General features: G+C 37.0%; 1 protein-coding gene across 3 annotated transcripts in view; it reads left to right on the top strand.

Annotated features, from left to right (window-relative positions):
* Positions 1 to 18,730, top strand: part of INPP4B (inositol polyphosphate-4-phosphatase type II B) — a 965,936-nt gene that overhangs the window by 738,491 nt on the left and 208,715 nt on the right. For all 3 annotated transcript variants that reach the window (XM_043973131.1, XM_043973128.1, XM_043973129.1), the window contains one exon: positions 759 to 867. In XM_043973131.1, the coding sequence (XP_043829066.1) occupies positions 759 to 867 (109 nt within the window). The remainder of the gene's footprint in view (positions 1 to 758; positions 868 to 18,730) is intronic.

Below are 18,730 nucleotides of genomic sequence, written 5' to 3'. Positions count from 1 at the left end.
TTCTTTGTTTACGCCAGGCCGTTTGTTCAGTCTCTTTCCTTCAGGGGCTATTTTTTAATCAGAATGAAAAATAGATGTCAGGTTTGGGAGCCATAAACTAATTGTACATAAAAATGTACAAAAAAATACTTTCTAGATCAAGAGATTGAATGTCAATGCAAATGTATCCGCTATTGATGGGTTTTCCCCCCATTTCCTGTGGTGAAAGCAAGAGAAGAGATCCAAGACCACTTGGGGTTCATTCTTTAACTCAGATAAGGAAATGTTATTTAGATGCTTTAGACAGCATAGTAATTTCAGGATACAGGGATAACTCTCCTCTATCTGTGAGCCTAATTTTCAGCACTTTTTTCTTTAAACTTTTTTTTTTGAAAGACAGTTCATTATTGTTGAATTTCAATGTGATTGCAAATTAGGCGACGTAAGACACAATAAAAGGAAATACACAAAAGACCAATTTACGTGGAGTCTCAGCAAGAAGGTAGAGGTAAGGGGGGAGCATATTGTTCTGCACAGCAGCACATAATTAAGAAGCAGCTATAAATCAGGGAAATATTATAAGTTGTTTAGGTGGACAGGTGGCTGTGTGGGAAGATTGATTAGCTCCTTTTGCCCCCTTGAGACAGAGGTATATAGTCATTCCTAGTAAATTAAACAGCATAATTTCTCAGGCTTCCCATGGTGTAGTTGTCACTGTGCAGGCAACATGCCCTGTGTACTTGAGAGCCAGTTCCAACTCTTGACCATTTCTGTTCCAGATGCATTATATGATGTCATCACAGTAGGCGCACCAGCCGCACACTTTCATGGATTTAAGAATGGTGGTCTTCGGAAGTTGATCAATCGATTTGAAATGGAAAGGAGAAAGTAAGTAAAATTTGGGGGTAAAAATTCCCCCAGGTTAGGGTCTCTGGATGTTATCTTCTAATTAGTGGTTGGTTTATGTGTTTGTGATCTGAATAAAAAGTTTTATCCCCAGGATGACAGTCATATAAGGACTGTCCTTGATATTCTCTCTCCATTCGGTAGTTTGGAATTGTTACCTTTTTTTGGCCAACTTTCATCAAGATTAAGAAAGGATCAGTGGCATTCTGGAATGTGTTTGCTGTATGGTAATACTGGATTCTCAGAAACAGTATGTCTAGGAGTCATATTACTATGAAAGAAGTAATGTTATGCTGATTGAGTGTTAATTATCATGTGTAATGGGATGGTATCCAGATGAAGTTAAGTTGATAGTGTATTGTAATTTGTCAATGGAGTCAATGTTGCTTTAGGGAAATAGGACTAGAAATCAGAAGTCCTGAGTTAAACCCCGGCTGTCACCAGTGACTTCAAAGGTGACCTAAGCAAGTCAAGACACTTAATGACTCCAATACTTTGTTTTCCCCTTCCTGTACTAGAAATAATCCATATCATTACTGGCTCACAGGAATGTGGTAAGATTAAATCAAACAGCTTTTTAATTCCTTAAGAGAAAGACTCTGTACGTGTCTTGTCAATACAAGTGATACATTTGTAGGAAGGAAAGAAGACAGAGTGACTTTTAACTTCTTTTAAGCTCTTCCTAAGGAAGCTTTTACATTGCCAGGTCCAAGATTCCACCTCCAACTGTGTAGGAGCTGCTTCTCTCTCCAGAATTCCGATGAATTCTGCCTGTTTAGTGCTCTTCCCGAACAGCAGTACCCTTATCATGGCCTGATGGATACACTTACTCACCTTTCTCAATTCTCTTCCATTGAGATACTGTGTATATAGGATAAACCTTAAACATCTATGGGTTGACTGTTATTATTATTAACTAAAAATAATGATGACTTTAGAAACAGGGCTACTGCTTCACACACAGGCTCGCTCTAATACTACCAAGCCCAATAAGTCCAATGGAGATTTATAATTCTGGCTTAACTTTGTATGACCAAGATGTTCAGGTCACGTTTTCAGGTCACTGGTCTTCCAAGTCTAAGATATTGAAGGAGACTGGGTTTTTAGTAGGTCAGAGAGCAGTGACTGAGCTAAATGAAGAAAATGGACAGTTCTGCCATCCATTTAGATGTTTCTATTTGAGATAACAATAAAATGTTTTCGGGCTGAGCAAATATGTGTGACTTCAGGTAGCAGGGTATAATGAATGAGACTATTGGCATGGAGTATAGGCGACCTAGGTTCAAATCCTGTGACTGGTCATGTCTCTGTCTCATTTTCCTCATCTGAAAAGTGAACTTGATGGATTCTAAGATTCCTTCTAGTTCTAAACTTATGATCCTATGTCAGGAAAGATATAAAGAACACAAATGTCAACATGGTCAGCAAATTCCAGAATAGTTGGCCTAGGGGACAACCCTTAAAATTTGCTGGTGGTAGGACAAATGACAGAATGAGGAATAAAGCTATGAGAACTCATTACTTCTAAGATGTGGAACAGAGTGAAAATGTTAGTTGGTCAAGAAAAGATGATAAAACTTCTTAGAAGGCATGACCATCATTGAATATTAAAAGAAACTGTGGGGGCAGCTAGGTGGCACAGTGGATAAAGCACTGGCTTCGAATTCAAGAGGACCTGAGTTCAAATCTGGCCTCAGACACTTGACACTAGCTGCGCGACCCTGGGCAAGTCACTTAACCCTCATTGCCCCACCAAAAAAAACAAACAAACAAATAAACAAAAAAGAAACAGTGAATATTGAAGTGCAATCTTATCATGAGTTTGACTTCCTTCATTCATTGAATATTAATTACTGAATTACACATATGGCACAGAAAGTAGCCTTGTTCTGCTCTATAAAATGAAGCAGTGGTATTCCATTACCTCTCAGGTAACTTTCACTTCTAAAATTCTGAGATTATGAGAAGCAGTGATAATATAACCATATGAATGTTTTTGAAAATTTTTTAAGGTTTTTAAAAACCTTTATCTATTCTTATACCCCTTTGTTCATTTGCTTGTTTATTTTTTTGAGGCAGGTAGGTAATTTGGAAACACTTGATATCACTGTCAGAGTGGACTTAGATAAATTGTTGTCTTGATCCACTTACACAATTCCTAATATTCCTGCAAATCTAATGGACTGAGTTATTTATCTTTAATCTCGACATTGTGGCTCTGATCAAGTTCATTGTATCCAAAGGAAGAGAATAAGGTATTTGGATGATAATTTCCTAAAAATGTGGCTGGTTTTGGTTTTTTGATGTGTGTGTGTGTGTGTGTGTGTGTGTGTGTGTGTGTCTATGTGTGTTTAATTGCTTAGTTCAGTGGAAAGAGTCCTGTCTTTGGAATCAGAAGAATTAGGTTCAAATTCTACTGACCCACTTTACTCTCAATATGACCTTTGTCATGTGACCTCTTTGGGCCTCACTTTCCTGATGTGTTAGACAAAGGGTTTGGAGAAGATGAGCCCTGCAATCCCTTCAGGCACTTAATCTGTGATGCCATGATCCGATAATCCTCACCCCAAAAGGATAGTGACTTCAGTATTTCTTAGCTGGTGCATGTCTCCCAAGATCTCTCTGGGTAGACACCCAGGAAGGGTAGGAGGTGACAAGCTTCAGGTACAGGACTAGCAGGGCCTCTCCAGATTTAGCTAGATTTGGTGCTCAGGTCCCTTCCACCAAAAGTTGATTTTCAAAGCTTTTTCAAAGCTATAACTTGGGAAGTCCCTTGCAGAACTTATGTTTGCTCAGGCTAGTCTAGACAGGGATACCTTTTTACAAGATGAAAAATCAAAGGGGAAAAATACTGACATTTCTTGACAAAAGTCATATGCAGCTTGTATCACTTTGCAACTGTGATTTTTAAAAAAAAAACCTTTTTAACTTTGGATCTGGGGAACAAGGAGATCTGGTGCTAATGCCAATTAGGCAATGTACCCATGTGAAATCTGCCTCCCTTAGTCACTAGTATTTAGGAAATACTGAACAAAGAAAGCATTCAATTCAAATCTAGTGTATGGATTTAGCACAAGGGAATCTTATAGGGGAGGGGCCCTTCTTTTCATAGGCTATCCTTTGTCATATAAGGAGAAAGGGCAATAAATCCTTCCTCCAGGTTCTTTGGAAATGCTTGTGCCCTTCTAAATAACAATAACAATAGTATTTCTATGGTGCTTTTCACAAAGTACTTTACAGACATATCGTTTTATCCTCACACAACCCTAGGAGATAGGTACTATAATTTTGCTATTTTACAGATGAGGAAGAAGTGATTTGTTGAAAGTCACGCAGTTAGTGGTCAAGTCCAGATTAAAGGTCAGATCTTTCTGAGTTCAGGTCTAGGGTTCTATCCACTCTGACACCTGTACCTTTTTTTTTTTTTGTACCAACTTTGCGCCGAAGTTCATACCAAACTTTCTCTCTTTTTTTTTTTTTTAAATGGAGGAAGGACTGGCTGACCCATTAGGTGAATACAGGGGGATGATTTCTGACTGAGACAGTGTGATAGTAGATAGAGACCTGTCCTCGGAACCCAGAAGACCTAGATTCAAGTCAAGCCTCTGAGACATAGTGGCTGTGTGAGCAATAAGGCAAATAAGAACCTTTCAGTACACCAGCAACATTTTTAGACACTTAATTGTAGAGAATGTGCTAATTTGCATTGAAAGACAGAGTTTCCTCATCATTTCCTTATAAGTTCCTCCTACCAGGGAAATGAAACTAGCCTTCTGACCACCAAGATGTTCTGAAATGTATACTTCAAAATTTGGATGGACCTGTGACCCTTCCAACCGTTCAGATTACAGCCCTCTTGTATCTTTCATCCTGTGAAATTCTTGGACCTGACCTCTCAGTGGAGTGTGCTGATGATGAAAGTACTATTATTACCATTTCACAAATAAAGAAACAGAGGCCAACAGAAATCAAACGATTTTCCCATGATCACAAAGTCAGTCAATGATTGAAATCGAATTTGTGACCATGTCTTCTGAGTCCATCTCCAGATCCCAGCTATTATCTGCTGCTTTTTATCTCAAAGGCACTTGGTAGGTATGTGGGCTGGAATGGCCAGAAAGCTGTAGCCTATTATCAGCAATGACTGCTATAAAATACTGTAAGAGATAATCTCAATATATTGGGGGTGCTCAAGCAGCAGAAGGAAGTACAACCTGACATCTTTGTGTGAAGTTACTTCTAGACTATTTCTACATGGCCACTAAAATGTCTACAAAATGTTCCAAATAACTATAAAAGAAAAAAAAAGAAAATAGTGTGATATAAACCTGCTAGAAAATGTATCTTTCAGTGGGAGTACAGACACTAGACTTAGAAGGGATTTTTAGAGATCATCTTGTTCAACCCATAGAGATGGGACAAAAAAGAATAACAGAGAAGTTCAGTGAATTGCTCAAAGTCTTATAGGGAGGATTTAAACCCAGGTCATCCAACTCCAAACACAGCGCTCTCTCCAGAGAATGAATCTTATTAAAGCTCAAAGAACTTAGATCTGCACTATCTCTGGGCCCAGGTTCAATGTCAAGTAAGATACTAAAATAAAACACACCTCAGCAAGTTTGACTTTACAATCCTGACACTTCTCTGAGGTCATTAACAGACTAATTAAAATGCAATTGACCCCAAATAGGTATGGTCTTAAAGCAGCACAGGGGACCTGTTTTGTCAGATCCTTAGAGATGTCATCAAAGATATTTGATAGCATGAAAATTTCTCTCTCAAGATAAAAGCCAGGTCAATCTGTGTAGAAATTTAGATGAGAAATAATTGTAACACTGAGACCTCTATGTTGGCTTTGCCTGTTTTATATTTATTTATTTATATTTTATATTTAGCCGGGCACCACAAATTCAATTTTAGCAGAACCTTTGCCTAACTAGGACCATGGCCTGAATGAATAACCCATTCATTAAAATAAAAGGTGCAACATGAAGACCAGGAGCCTTTGGGCAAGGAGATGGGAGGGGGAATGCAGGGTTGTTTCAACATCTTGCTTTTCAGCATATTAACTTATACCTTTTGCAGGTGGCTGGAACAACTCAGAACCCCCACTAAATATTCCTAATATAAAATACCTGGTCTGTGTGATAGACTCACTTAGACAAATACCTAGGCAACTTGCTACTGGAGCCTTCATTATCTCCTGAAAAGTGAATTAAATCTGGGAGAATTATTTTCAAAAAAAAGAGAGAGAAAAAACCAACAACAATTCACTGGAAATGTCATTGTAGCATAATGAAGGACAGGCACAGTTTGACTTTGGACAACCATGATGTGGGTCCTAATACAATAAACTCTTATTAGGAAGTTTCTGGGAAAAGAAAGAATAAACCAAAAAGCCTTACTCTTTGAAAAGCTGTTGGATACACGCTTAGAAAGAGAAGAGATTGCAAATGAGAAACAGTGCCTTACCATTGTGTGCTGTCAAAGGAAGATGTAGCTTCAGTCTCTCTGAAATAAGAAAAAAGGTCTTTTTTTTATTTGAAAGGGGGGAAAATTACCTTGGGAAGAAAGAAAGAAGGCCAAAGTGGTGCCCCTTGCTATATACTATGTCAGGCTTTTAGAAATCCTAGGATGGATTATATGTGTGGAACATTAAATGTGCTACGGGCACCTGTGAGAGCTGTTGCTTGGATGGTGCTTAGCACAGTGCCTAGCACATAGTAGGGGCTTATTAAATGTTTATAAGTTATTTTGTATTAAAATGTGTTATTTTTAACTTCCAAGCATTTAACATGTTAGTAACATCCCTGTCCTGCCTTCCTTATCTTGATGGGCATTTTTGCAGTTTGATGTATCCGATGTTGCAGGTGGGGATGCACCCTCCTCAGGAGTAGATCACACCTCTCCACAGCTTCTCAGCTTGTGTTATTCCTGCCCATGTCTTTCCATATCTTTCCTGTTGAGGAACTGCCTACATACTTGAGGATTTCCTCTGGTTCTTAAAATATCTTAGGCTGTAGAAGAAAACACTTCTGGTTTTTTGTGTCCCCTTCTTGGTCCACACCCAGGCTCCTTCCTTTTCTGCTCACACATGATCCCTTGATATATAGTCTAGGCTGTTATTCATACAAAAGACCTTGCTAGTTACATGCTGTTTCTTTCTTCTCACCCTCCAAAGATCTTTTCATTGCCTTTGGATTAGAATCAGCAGGACATGATAGATAAAAATCTGGACTTGTAATCAAGAGACCTGTACTCAGTCCTTCCTCTGTCGCTAATTAGCTTTGTGGACCTATGCAAATCATTTAACCTTACTTTTCCCATCTATCAACATGAGAAAATAGGACATCTGCTGCCTGCCTCATTGTATTATTCTGATGAAGCTGCTTTGCAAATCTGTGTTTCATAAATTTTACTTATTGTTACTTGTGATTTTGGTTATTCTGAGATAATGCAAATTTTACCCATAAAAATGATCCAGGAAAAGAAAAATAGATGTTAGAGATTGTTTTTTGCAGTAGCAAGAAGATTGGAATAATTAAAATTTCCTAAATGCTATTTTCTATTTGATCTCTTTCTCTGATTTGGAAAACAGTTTATTGTCTCTGTGCAGTCCTTTTCTAAGACACATATAGACAGAAAAGCTTAGAAACATAGTGTGGCAGATTTGGAAAGGTTCTTGGAAACTAACTGGTTGAAACAAATAAACAAGAATCTAATAGATGATCAAGGATCTATAAATATCCAACTAGTCTGGATCAGCCAGTCTTTCTTAAAGACCTCTAGAGAAGGAGAACTTCCTCCTTCCCAAGGTAGCAGATTCCAATTGGTGAAAGCTGTAAGTGTTCAGAATTGGTACCTTTCCAACTTCCTCTCATTGCTCCTAGTTCCACTTTCCACTCTTAGCAAAAATATGCCTACTCCCCCATGCATCTAAGAGTCCTTCAGATATTGCATGAGAGTTATCATGTCCCTCCCTGTAAAGTTTTCTCTTTGAGAGACTAAACATTGTCACTTCCCCCCCAGTTGATATATTGTCATCTTAATTTCTGGCTCATCTGATTCCTTTTGTTTGGATACTCTTTACTTTATCAGTTTCTGTCCTGAAATGAAAGTAGGCTTGGTGTGACCTGAGCAGAGCCTACTGGACCCATCACTTCCTGATTTTTAGATAGCGGACTGTTTAATGGAGATGAATTTCTTATCTGCTTTTTAAAAACAATATTTTAGAATACCAAGCTTATTTTGAGCTTGCAGTCCCCTAAAACCTCCATATGTGTCATACAAATTGCTGTCCAGCAAAACCTCATCCAATAAATATTTTATGATTTTTGGTTTTTGACCCCAAATATAAAACATAATATTTCATGTTATATATTATGTCTATTATATTGATAGATAATTAATTGGTTATAATAATATATTACATGTGATATAATAAATATATTAATATTATATTTTATATATTATATCACTTTACATTTAATATATATTTAATCTTAATGGATTTGACCCAGTATTTTCTTCTATTTTACCCTTGCAATATATTACACATCATTGCAGATGATTATTACATACGCACATGACACACATATATGTATGTATGTATATATTTCATCTTAATGGATATAATTCAATGTTTTAAAACCCTGTCAAGATAATTTTGGGATGTTGACTTTCCCATTCCTTCTGTAAATGATCCCTTGCTGCTTTGTATACTCTGCAAATTTGAATATTATACTATCTATACCTTTATCCACATAATTTAAAAAAAATTTATTTTCCAAATTAAACGTAAATGGAAATTTTGACATCAATTTTTAAAAAAACTTTGTGTTTCAACTTCTCTTCCTCCCTCCCTTCCCACCCCCCATCCCAAGAACTCAAACAATTCAATGTAAATGATACATGAGTAGTCATGGAAAACATCTCTACATTAGCTAGGTTGTAAGAGAAAACAGATAAAAACAAAATCAGATTAAGGAATTGTCAAAAAAGTATGTTTCAGTCTATTTTCAGATAAAATCAGTTCTTTCTCTGTAGATGGATTGCAATTTCCATAAGTTCTTCAGAGCTATATTGGATCATTGCCTTGCTGAAAATAACCACATGCTTTCAGCAGATCATCTTACACTATTGCTGTTATTTTGTATACAGTAAGTACGTTTCTCTCTGCTTCAGATCACATCATTGATTTTTTTTTTAGAAAACTGTTAACACAGGTAGGAATGAACATTCATGGGGAGAATCCACTGAAGACTTCCGTTAAAACTGATATTTACCCCTTAGTTAGGGAGACAGGGTTTGATACTGGAATCAGAACTGGATTTTTGTCGGAACATCTAAATTTGATTTTTTTCTCTATCACTTGCAACCTGAGTGACCCTAAGCAAGTCACTTAACTTATATGAATGTCTATTTATTCCTCTAAATAATGAGGGATTTGGACTAGATACCATTTATTGTTCATTCCAATTCTAGATCTTTTGTCATTTGATGCTATGATGAACTTGAGGCCTACCATTCAATCACTTCTGAATCATACTAATTATGCTTCCAGTAAGCTTGTAACTTTTCATCTTTTCCATAAAAATAGTATGAGAGACTTTCATCATTGTTTAGTCATTTTCAGTTTTATTTTCCTCTTCTTGACCACTTTTGGGGTTTTCTTGGCAAAGATATTAGAGTGATTTTCCATTTTCTTTTCCAGCTTATTTTACCATTGAGAAAAATGAGGCAAACATGATTGTGACTTACCCAGGGTCACACAGCTAGTGAATGAGGCCAGATATGAACTCAGATCTTCCTGCCTTCAGGTCTGATGCTCTATGCACTGTGCCATCTAGCTCCCCCAAGAGACTTTATCACATTTTCCCGCCCCCTAAAATATAGATAAATCATATGTATACGATTCCCATAATCTACAAGTCTAAAAATCTTGTCAGATAAAGAAATTATATTAGTCTGGAAAGCCTTTTAGTAGGTAAAGCCATGATGAGACTTTGCAATCACTACTTTCTTTTCTAGATGTTTACTAGCCTTCTCTTTAGTGTAATGTCTTCTACTTTTATTTGATCACAAGTTCATTCAAGTTATCGTAACATAATGGATATCTTACACAATAATGAATGCTCTTCTCTGTGTTTGAAGACAGAAGAACAAAACTGGAATCAGAGCTCTCTTTCTTATTCCTTGTATGATTTAAAGTTAATTACTTCCTTTCCCCAGGCTTCACTTGCCTCAAAATCAAGATGTTGAAGTACTTAATGTAGAAGTTCAGCTATAAATACTGTGATACAAAAATGCATAAAAAACAAACTCCTTGTTGTTCACTATCCCCAAATCTCTTCATTATTTCATTTAAAAAGTTGCTGATTCCTCTCTACAAAAGTCCTATTTGGGGCAGCTAGGTGGCACCATGGATAGAGCACTAGCCCTGGAGTCAGGAGTACCTGAGTTCAAATTCGGCCTCAGACACTTAACACTTACTAGCTGTGTGACCCTGGGCAAGTCACTTAACCCCAATCGCCTCACTTAAAAAAAAAAAAAGTCCTATTTCAGTGTTTCTTTCTGGTTTGAGGTGACCTTGGATAGTTAAAAGCAATGCCAGTTAGACTCATGTGCTAATAGATTCTATCTTCAAATACATTCCCAGTGACAGACTTTAGGCCTGCTTTCTGAGGTCCAGGCTAGTTATGAATGAAGAGACTCAAGACTAATAACCTGTCCACAACATGACAAATCATTTCCCCATGGAAACCCATAGAAAAAAACCCAGCAAATTATAAAATGATACTTTTCTGTGTGGCCCTTTCTACTTCCAAGTGTAAGGGATGTAAAATAGTGAAAAAGGTACCTAGAAGTATAATCTGTCTATAAATGTTAATATTACAGTGTTAATATTCTTCTAAATGTGAGACGTTGCTCAACGACCAACCTTTTTATATCATAAAGGAAGGACTCAAAAATATCAGTTTTTACATTCTAATTATAAATGAAATGTGGCGTAATGGGTAGAGTTCTGAGCCTGGGGTTAGGAAGAGTAGGGCTCAAGTATGGCTTCAGGTATTTACTGCTTATTCGATATTAACCTCTCTTTGCTTTAGTTTCCTCATCTGTAAAATGGGGGTGATAATAATAGAACCTACCTCTTACAGCTGTTGAGGGGATCAAATGAGATATTTGTAAAGTGTTTAACACAATGTCTATCACAAAGTATGCTGTCTATTTAAATCAATGTCCATTTATTGTTACTGTTGTTATTGTTAGGAAGTTATACTTGATGGAAAAATAGTTCATAGGTTTACACTGGAGAGGAAAATAAACAAAGGAGCTGGCAGATTTGGCTTTATCCCAAGGCAACAAAAATATTTCATAAAACACACAGTCATCTTGGACTGAGATTCTCATCATGAACATAGACAAAATATCCCCATGAAGATCATTGTTGTTCAGTTGTTTTTCAGTTGTGGCCAACTCTTTATGACCACATTTGGGGTTTTTTGGTAAAGATACTGTTGTGGTTTGCCATTTTGTTCTCCAGTTTGTTTATAGATGAGGAACAGAGGCAAGCAGGGTTAAGTGATTTGCCCAGGGTCACAACGCTAGTAAATATCTGAGGCCAAATTTGAACTCAGGGACATGAGTCCTCCTGACCCCTGGCCCAAGGTTCTATGAGCAGTGGCACCCATGAAAATAATTGTAGCCAAATGTTAGAGGGTAAGGAGATGGCGAGCAATTAGGGATAATGTATTAAGACCCTCTAAATTAAATCATCATATACTCTAATAATCAGCAGTTTTAATGGTAGGCATGGGGATAATGGGGAAAAAGTTGGACTATACCTGTAATTTCATTCCTGTAGGGAGCTCCCAGGGAGGAACGAACTATCTACCAGTGTAGGTCAGCACCTACTCTGCAACTTAGTCTTAGAGAGTTGCTTTGAGAATTAAGAGGTAAAGTGATTTATTGAGGATCACACAGTGAATATATCAAAGACAGGACTCAAATGGAAATCTTCTAGCTTAGAGGCCAGCTTGCTCTCCTCTAAGCCAGGCTATGCTGCCTCTCAATTCTTAGAAAGTAGATTTCAGAGTTAATAAGTGAAGGATGTCAAAGAATTATAGACTACACATAAACCTCACATCCATATACCATTAATACTTTCTTCAAGAAGAAAATTGGGAGGAGTTAGATATAGCAAATAGCTTATAACAGCACAAAAATAGATAAGTGACGATATCTTAACAAAGAATGACTACTTACCTATGTGTGGGAGTCTTTTCCAAATCAGCTGTTTGTTTATAGTCGTACCATTGACTTTAGAACAAAGATAAAAAAAAAACCAATACAACTTAAATGAATAAAAATGTGAATTTGGCACTCTGAATGAAAACTCTAAACTTATTTATAATATGATCTGGGCAGAGGAAAAGGATAAAAGAACAGATGCCATCATGGGCTAGTACCATGTTTAAACAAACGTTTCACTCATAAAAACCAATCACCATTATGAAGGCTCCAAAATAACCTAGAAACTACCTCAGCTGGCAAAAATGTAATCTTGTGAAGTGGTCCAGGAACAGCACTGCTTTAGAATATAAGAACATCAAAAAAAAATCTTATAGAAAGTGATTTTTTGAAGATTATGAGCATTATCCTGTCATGAAATAATGAGAAGCAATATAGGAAAAACACATATACCAAAAAAAATTTGGCACAAAATGCTAAGTCAGGGGGGCAGCTAGGTGGCGCAGTGGCTAGAGCACCAGCCCTGGAGTTAGGAGTACCTGAGTTCAAATCCAGCCTCAGACACTTAACACATACTTACTAGCTGTGTGACCCTGGGCAAGTCACTTAACCCCAATTGCCTCACTAAAAAACAAACAAACAAACAAAAAAAAAACCCCAAAATGCTAAGTCAACAAACATTTTTTAAATGCCTGCTATGTGCCAGGGACAATGATAAGTGCTGGGAGATATAAAGAAAGGCAACAGAAAGCCTCTGCCCTCAAAGAGCTCACATCTAATGGGGAAGACAAGATGCAACTAACTATATACAGACAAAACATATACATGAGATATTGAACAAAGTCCCAGAGGGAAGGAGCTAACATTAAGGATGACCAAAAAAAGCTTTCTTACACAAGGTGGAATATTAGCTGTCACATAAAGGGAGCCAATGTAGGCAGGAAGCAGAGGTGAAGAGGCAGAGAGTTCTAGGCATGTTGACCTGCCAACGAACAGGCATGGAATAGGGATAGAGCATCATATGGGAAGAACAGAAAGGAATCATCAGATCATAGAGAATGGGGAAGGAGGGAATAAGGTGTAAGAAAACCACGAAGGTAAGAAGCAGCAAGGTTAGGAAGCATTTTCAAAGTCAAATAGAGAATTTTCTCTTTTATTCTGGAGGTATTAGGGAACCACTGAAGTTTCTTGAATAGGGAATCATTTTGACAGCTGAATGGAGTGAAGAGAGACTTGAGTCAGGGAAGCCAAATAGGAAGTTATTGGAATGTTTCAGGCATGAGATTCCAAGATTGTGGCAGGCTGAGGAGCAAAGGGAGCACGTACAAGTGATGTTAGGGAGGCAAAATTGACCAGATTTAGCAACAGAATGGATTGGGGGAAAGGGTCAGGGTCAGGAGTCGAGGATAGAGTCTAGGTTTTGAGCCTGGTTGGCAGCAATAGGGAGGTCAGGAAGAGGGTTGGGTCTGGGGAAAGATAAAACAAGCTTGCCTTGATGGCAATTGAGGTTGTAACTAGAAGGTAGAAAACAGGTTGAAAAATGGACAAGAATCTGTCAGCATTCTATTATTTCACAGTTTTTTCATTGACCCCACGTTTCTCCTAGATTCAAAACTCATATTCTTAACATTGATGCTTTTCAGGAGAACTATCTGGCTATAAATCAGTCAATACCACAGTCTCCAAGTAATCGAGAATAGACAACATTCAAAGGGTAGTGGAGAACATAAATAGGTTTCAAAATATTATCTTTAATGAGTTATGCATAAAAAAAGGATAACATCAAAGCAATGTATGACTAGAAAAGTGGATGGGTCAATCATATAGTTAGGACAAGGGATGGATATCCTCGGTGATGCATTGAAAACCATATATAAAGTGAGAAGACCAAGAAGACAATATTCAGGATATTATATATGCATTCTTGTCAATGATTTTAGAAGAAATAAATAAGAATAACACTGGAGATAATTTAGGCATGAGTTGCAAATGGTGATCTTGGGATCATTCAGATCATTGATCCATTTAAACAATGAAAAAGTATCTATTCCTACCAAAATTACTGTAGGAAAAAAGTCTGTGGTGACAAGTTCTGGTATTAGTAGAAATCAGGGTTAATTTTGAAGACCTTCCAGGTAGTTCTTGTTAAGTTTCATAGGAAAAACAAAATTATTCATCAAATATTGGTCAAAGGTCCTAGCCCCAACTTCACTCTTCCGAAGTTTTCTGTTCAGATTAGCAATAAATTGACTTAGGAAATTAATCTTGTGTTTCCAATAGTAGGATCAAGAACAGCTTAACGAGAAGATATCAATTACTCTATGCCACATTTAAATGAGTGTCAGGAAAGTGCTGTGATGTAGCTAATAAGTTGTTACATGGTCAACCATAATTAACTTCTGAGATCATAGAGTCAGGGCCAGATGGGGTCTTTTTTATTTTCATATGAGGGAATCAAGCAAAAACTATAGGTTCAGAGATGCCCATCACTAAAAGATACATCAACAGTAGTGCCTTAAAAAAAAAAAAACTCATGAGACTATATGAAAGTTCATAGAGGGATTACAATTTGCATTGATAGACTGCCACAGATCCTAGAAATTTTTGAATCTTTGTTTCCCATGACCAAAATCCTTGGATATGTTTTTGAAGTAATCTCTGCATAATCTTAAAACACTTTTATAAGATTAGAATGACTTTTATACATGTATTGCTCAATTTTGTGGATAATTCAAAAATAAAAGAAAAATAACTTGAAGAACAGGATTTAAATTTTAGCTGCTAACCAGGAAACTATGGCTTTACTGTAGTGATTCAGCAAAACCCATTATTTGGGTATGGCTGATAAAGGATGATGTATGCTTTCTGGGTAAATACTGACATAAAACTAAGATATTTAAACAGCGGGGGTGGCTAAGTGGCGCAGTGGATAAAAGCATCAGCCCTGGATTCAGGAGTATCTGAGTTCAAATCCAGCCTCAGACACTTGACACTTACTAGCTGTGTGACCCTGGGCAAGTCACTTAACCCCCATTGCCTCACAAAAAAAACAACAACAAAACCCACCAAGATATTTAAACAGCAAATATAATAACCCATTTTAATGAATTTCATTTAAATGAACAAAATTCTATTTAAATATATATATATATATATGTATATTTACAAATGATAGTATGATTATATATATGTATGTGTGAATAGATGATAGACCTAGCCGGTAATCTACATATCAATATAGATTCTAAATGCAGTCCTAATCTAAGCTAAAGATCTTTATCTTCTAATTGTTGTCTTCAAATATTTCTTGCTTACATATCTTTCACACATATATGTATGCATATGAAAACACAAAGAGATACTTAAAAGATATATGTCATGCCCTATTTATCATAACAGAACAGAATGTTAAAAAAAGCTAAAAATTTAACCTCATAGGGTTTGTGAGATTTAAAATTGGATATTAGATCATAAATCTCCCCTACTTAACCTTTCCCTTAATTTATCTCCCAGACTAGTAAATGGAAGAAGCTTTTGGTTTTCTAGATAGACCTTTTATTGTTATGGTAGTCACAAGGTGATGTTGATTAGAAGGATAGGAAAGTAGAAACACAATACAAATCGTCTTAAGTCTAAGCTTAGTCTATATTCCTTATAAAAACTCACCAAAACCGAAGGCCACCTTTGGAGAGAGAGAGACCGTCTGTGCCGCGCAGTCAGGAGACCAGCAGAGCAGGAAAAAAAAAACCCACTTCCGTTCTCTCCGTGTCTTTTAAGCTCGCACCCCGGAAGTCGAGTGCGTAGCAGGCAGTCTGACTTGCGCAGCAGGCGGACTGTTGGTCTCCTCCCCAAAAGGGTGGTCCTTCAAAAACTGGAGTCTTTCAGTTATCCTAACCGACTTAAAAAACTTTCATATTTTTTTACCACAGGTTCAAGAGGCCTTAGTGAGGAATTAGGCCTCTCTTCTTTTGTGATTAGAGGAAAAGAGAAGAGGGTGAATGATAGTTTTTGAAGGAAGAAAAAAGGAAGTTCAGACATCTCCCTTTGGGTGGCCTCTGTTTTTTCATTGTATTATAGCTTTTTATGAATGTCATAACATTTTCCTACTAGACTACAAAAAGTCAACAAAGGCAAGAAGACATCTTAGGGCTCAGTTGTCCTCTATAGACAAATAGTCAATGGTCACCTAATATGTTTCGAATTTAATTGACTAGTTGGCTGGAAAGAAAAACTGAGCCCTAAGACTGTCTTCTTAACAAGTCTCTCATACTTTACCTATCTTGAGATGGCACTGAGTGAAGTGCTTTCTAAACGGAAATCCTAATAATAAGCATAAGATAGTAGCTGTAATAGCAGCAATAACAATAAGAGAAGTAGTAGATGTGAAATAGTAGTACCGGCAGCAGTAGTAGTTGCCATAGTAGTGGTAATAGCAGTAGTATTAGTGTTTGTAGTAGTGGCAGCATCGTCATAATCATTGTCATGGTAGTAGTAGTAGTAATTGTACTGGTACAAGTAGCAGCGGTGGTGGTGGTCGTAGCAGTAGTTTAAAACAGATAAACAGAAAAAATTAGATTGTTAGCAGGCATATCATAAGTTAGAAGAGAGAAGGGTAATATGCATTTGCAAGCGTGGCAAAGAGGAAGCTTTTCTCCATACTTGAAAAAAGGAAGTAATCTGAAAGCAGTTTATTGTTTAAAGATTTCTTTTTGGAAAGTTACAGAAAGCATTTTGCCTCTGCTGTAAACCATACTTTGTTAAGCTGCTATGGTTAAGTCAATTCAATTAGGTTGTATTTTATCCAAGAACAAAGTCATGCACTCTAGTTAAAGAGGGAGCTTTCTGTAATAAATATAATAAAAAATGAAAACAGCTTTCTATTAGCCTAACTGTGTGTTCAATATCTGTCATCCCAAAGACAGAAAGTGGCTGAAATGAGAGCCATTTAGTACATCTATTGCTAATGAAACTTTTCTGTAGAGAGATTTTAAAAAAAAGCTACACTGGACAGGATCTTAGCATTGGAAAGGTTAAAATGAAAAAGGCACATTTTTAAAAAAATAGAGATGGCTGACCCAAATGGAACAACTCATAGCAAAAGCAGAATTTATGACATGAAAAATTTGTGCAACAAAGATTGAGGAAGGTACATGTTTATATATCCTAATCCTTTATTTAGCATTTTCAAAGGTAAGATGGTTCTTTTCATTCACTTTTCTAATTTAAGTTTGAATACGTACTTGTAATGAACATGAGTATTGCAGTAGGAGAGGTACAAAGTTTAGGAAACAGAATCTCACTTCATTCTGCTTATAGTCTAGCAATAATAGACATGGCACATAAATAAACAAGGAAAGATTTCCTGGAGAAAGATGATCATTTGAACTGAGCTTGAAGAGATGAGGAGGGCTTTGAAAGAGGTCTAGGTCATCTCAATCAGAGGAAAGGCATAAAGGCATGGAGGTGAATGGGCCATTTGTATGACTGCAGTATGGTTAATAGTCCAGTTTGGCTGAGGCAGAAAGTCCATGTGGATAAATCACAGCCTCTCAGCTGAAACAGATTTCAAAGGTCATCTAATCTTTCCTGGATGCAAGCAGGCAGACATTGACTTCTCTGTATCTGCCATAAGTTGTCATCTTTCTTTTGCTTGAAGACCTCTATTGGCAAGGAGGGTTGTGGTGGTGGTGGTGGTGATGGTGACTATTTCTCAAGCAAACCAAAAAGCCAGAGGTGGACGCAGACTTTGTTAGAAAGTTCTTTCCCAATCATTGTGTTGAAATCTGTCTTTTTGCAACATTCACCCATTGCTTCTAGTTATCATTCCTGATTGATGTCCACAGAAGAAAATATACCCTTAAAGCTTTTCTAAAATAAAGTGTCTCCTTTATATACATTTTGGTCCTACAAGGTTCCTTGATAGACATAACAACTTTCTGGGTTTTATTATAAGGTGCAATAAAAAGCAAGGAGACACATTTACCAGTGTCTAACATGGAGTCAAAGTGGAAAAGGAATTCCTTGAAGATCCAGATGCTTGCATCTGTCCAGATGTTTGAATGTGACATTTTTGATGGCATCAAGTCCTGAAGCTGCATAGACCCAATACGTTTTCTCATGACAATTCTTCAGATACTTGAAGACACCTTTATCCTTTCCTTCCCCATCCTAAGACTTTTCTTCTCCTGATAGGGACATCTCCAGTTCCTTGAAATGATTCTTATGTGGCATGACCACAAGCCTCATCATGCTTGATGTGCTTTTTCCCAGATGTGATGTGGCTAGGGTAGGTCTATTACTGCCATAATTCTGCATGGTTCACCTTATATGTAAAATATGGTTAAATCTTCTTTCAAGTTATCTTGAATGTGTACTCTCATGAGAAGTAAAAGGTTGACTTATGGAAAATTAGGAGTAATTTATAATCGAAGATTGACTTTCTTTTATATTTATGTTGATTTGCTTAGGAGTAACTTCTCCCTGACACCCCATTTCCACACAAATCCCCAATAGCTAAGCCACAGTTCTAACAAAGAACTGAAAAAAGAAGGATGAAAAAATTCAGTTCCCCTCCCACAATTGCAGCTTTGCA

Source organism: Dromiciops gliroides, chromosome 6, assembly GCF_019393635.1.
Source record: "Dromiciops gliroides isolate mDroGli1 chromosome 6, mDroGli1.pri, whole genome shotgun sequence".
Classification (NCBI taxonomy): Eukaryota; Metazoa; Chordata; class Mammalia; order Microbiotheria; family Microbiotheriidae; genus Dromiciops; species Dromiciops gliroides.
Note: the sequence above shows the minus strand (reverse complement) of the source record. Positions and strands in the feature narration are given on the sequence as shown.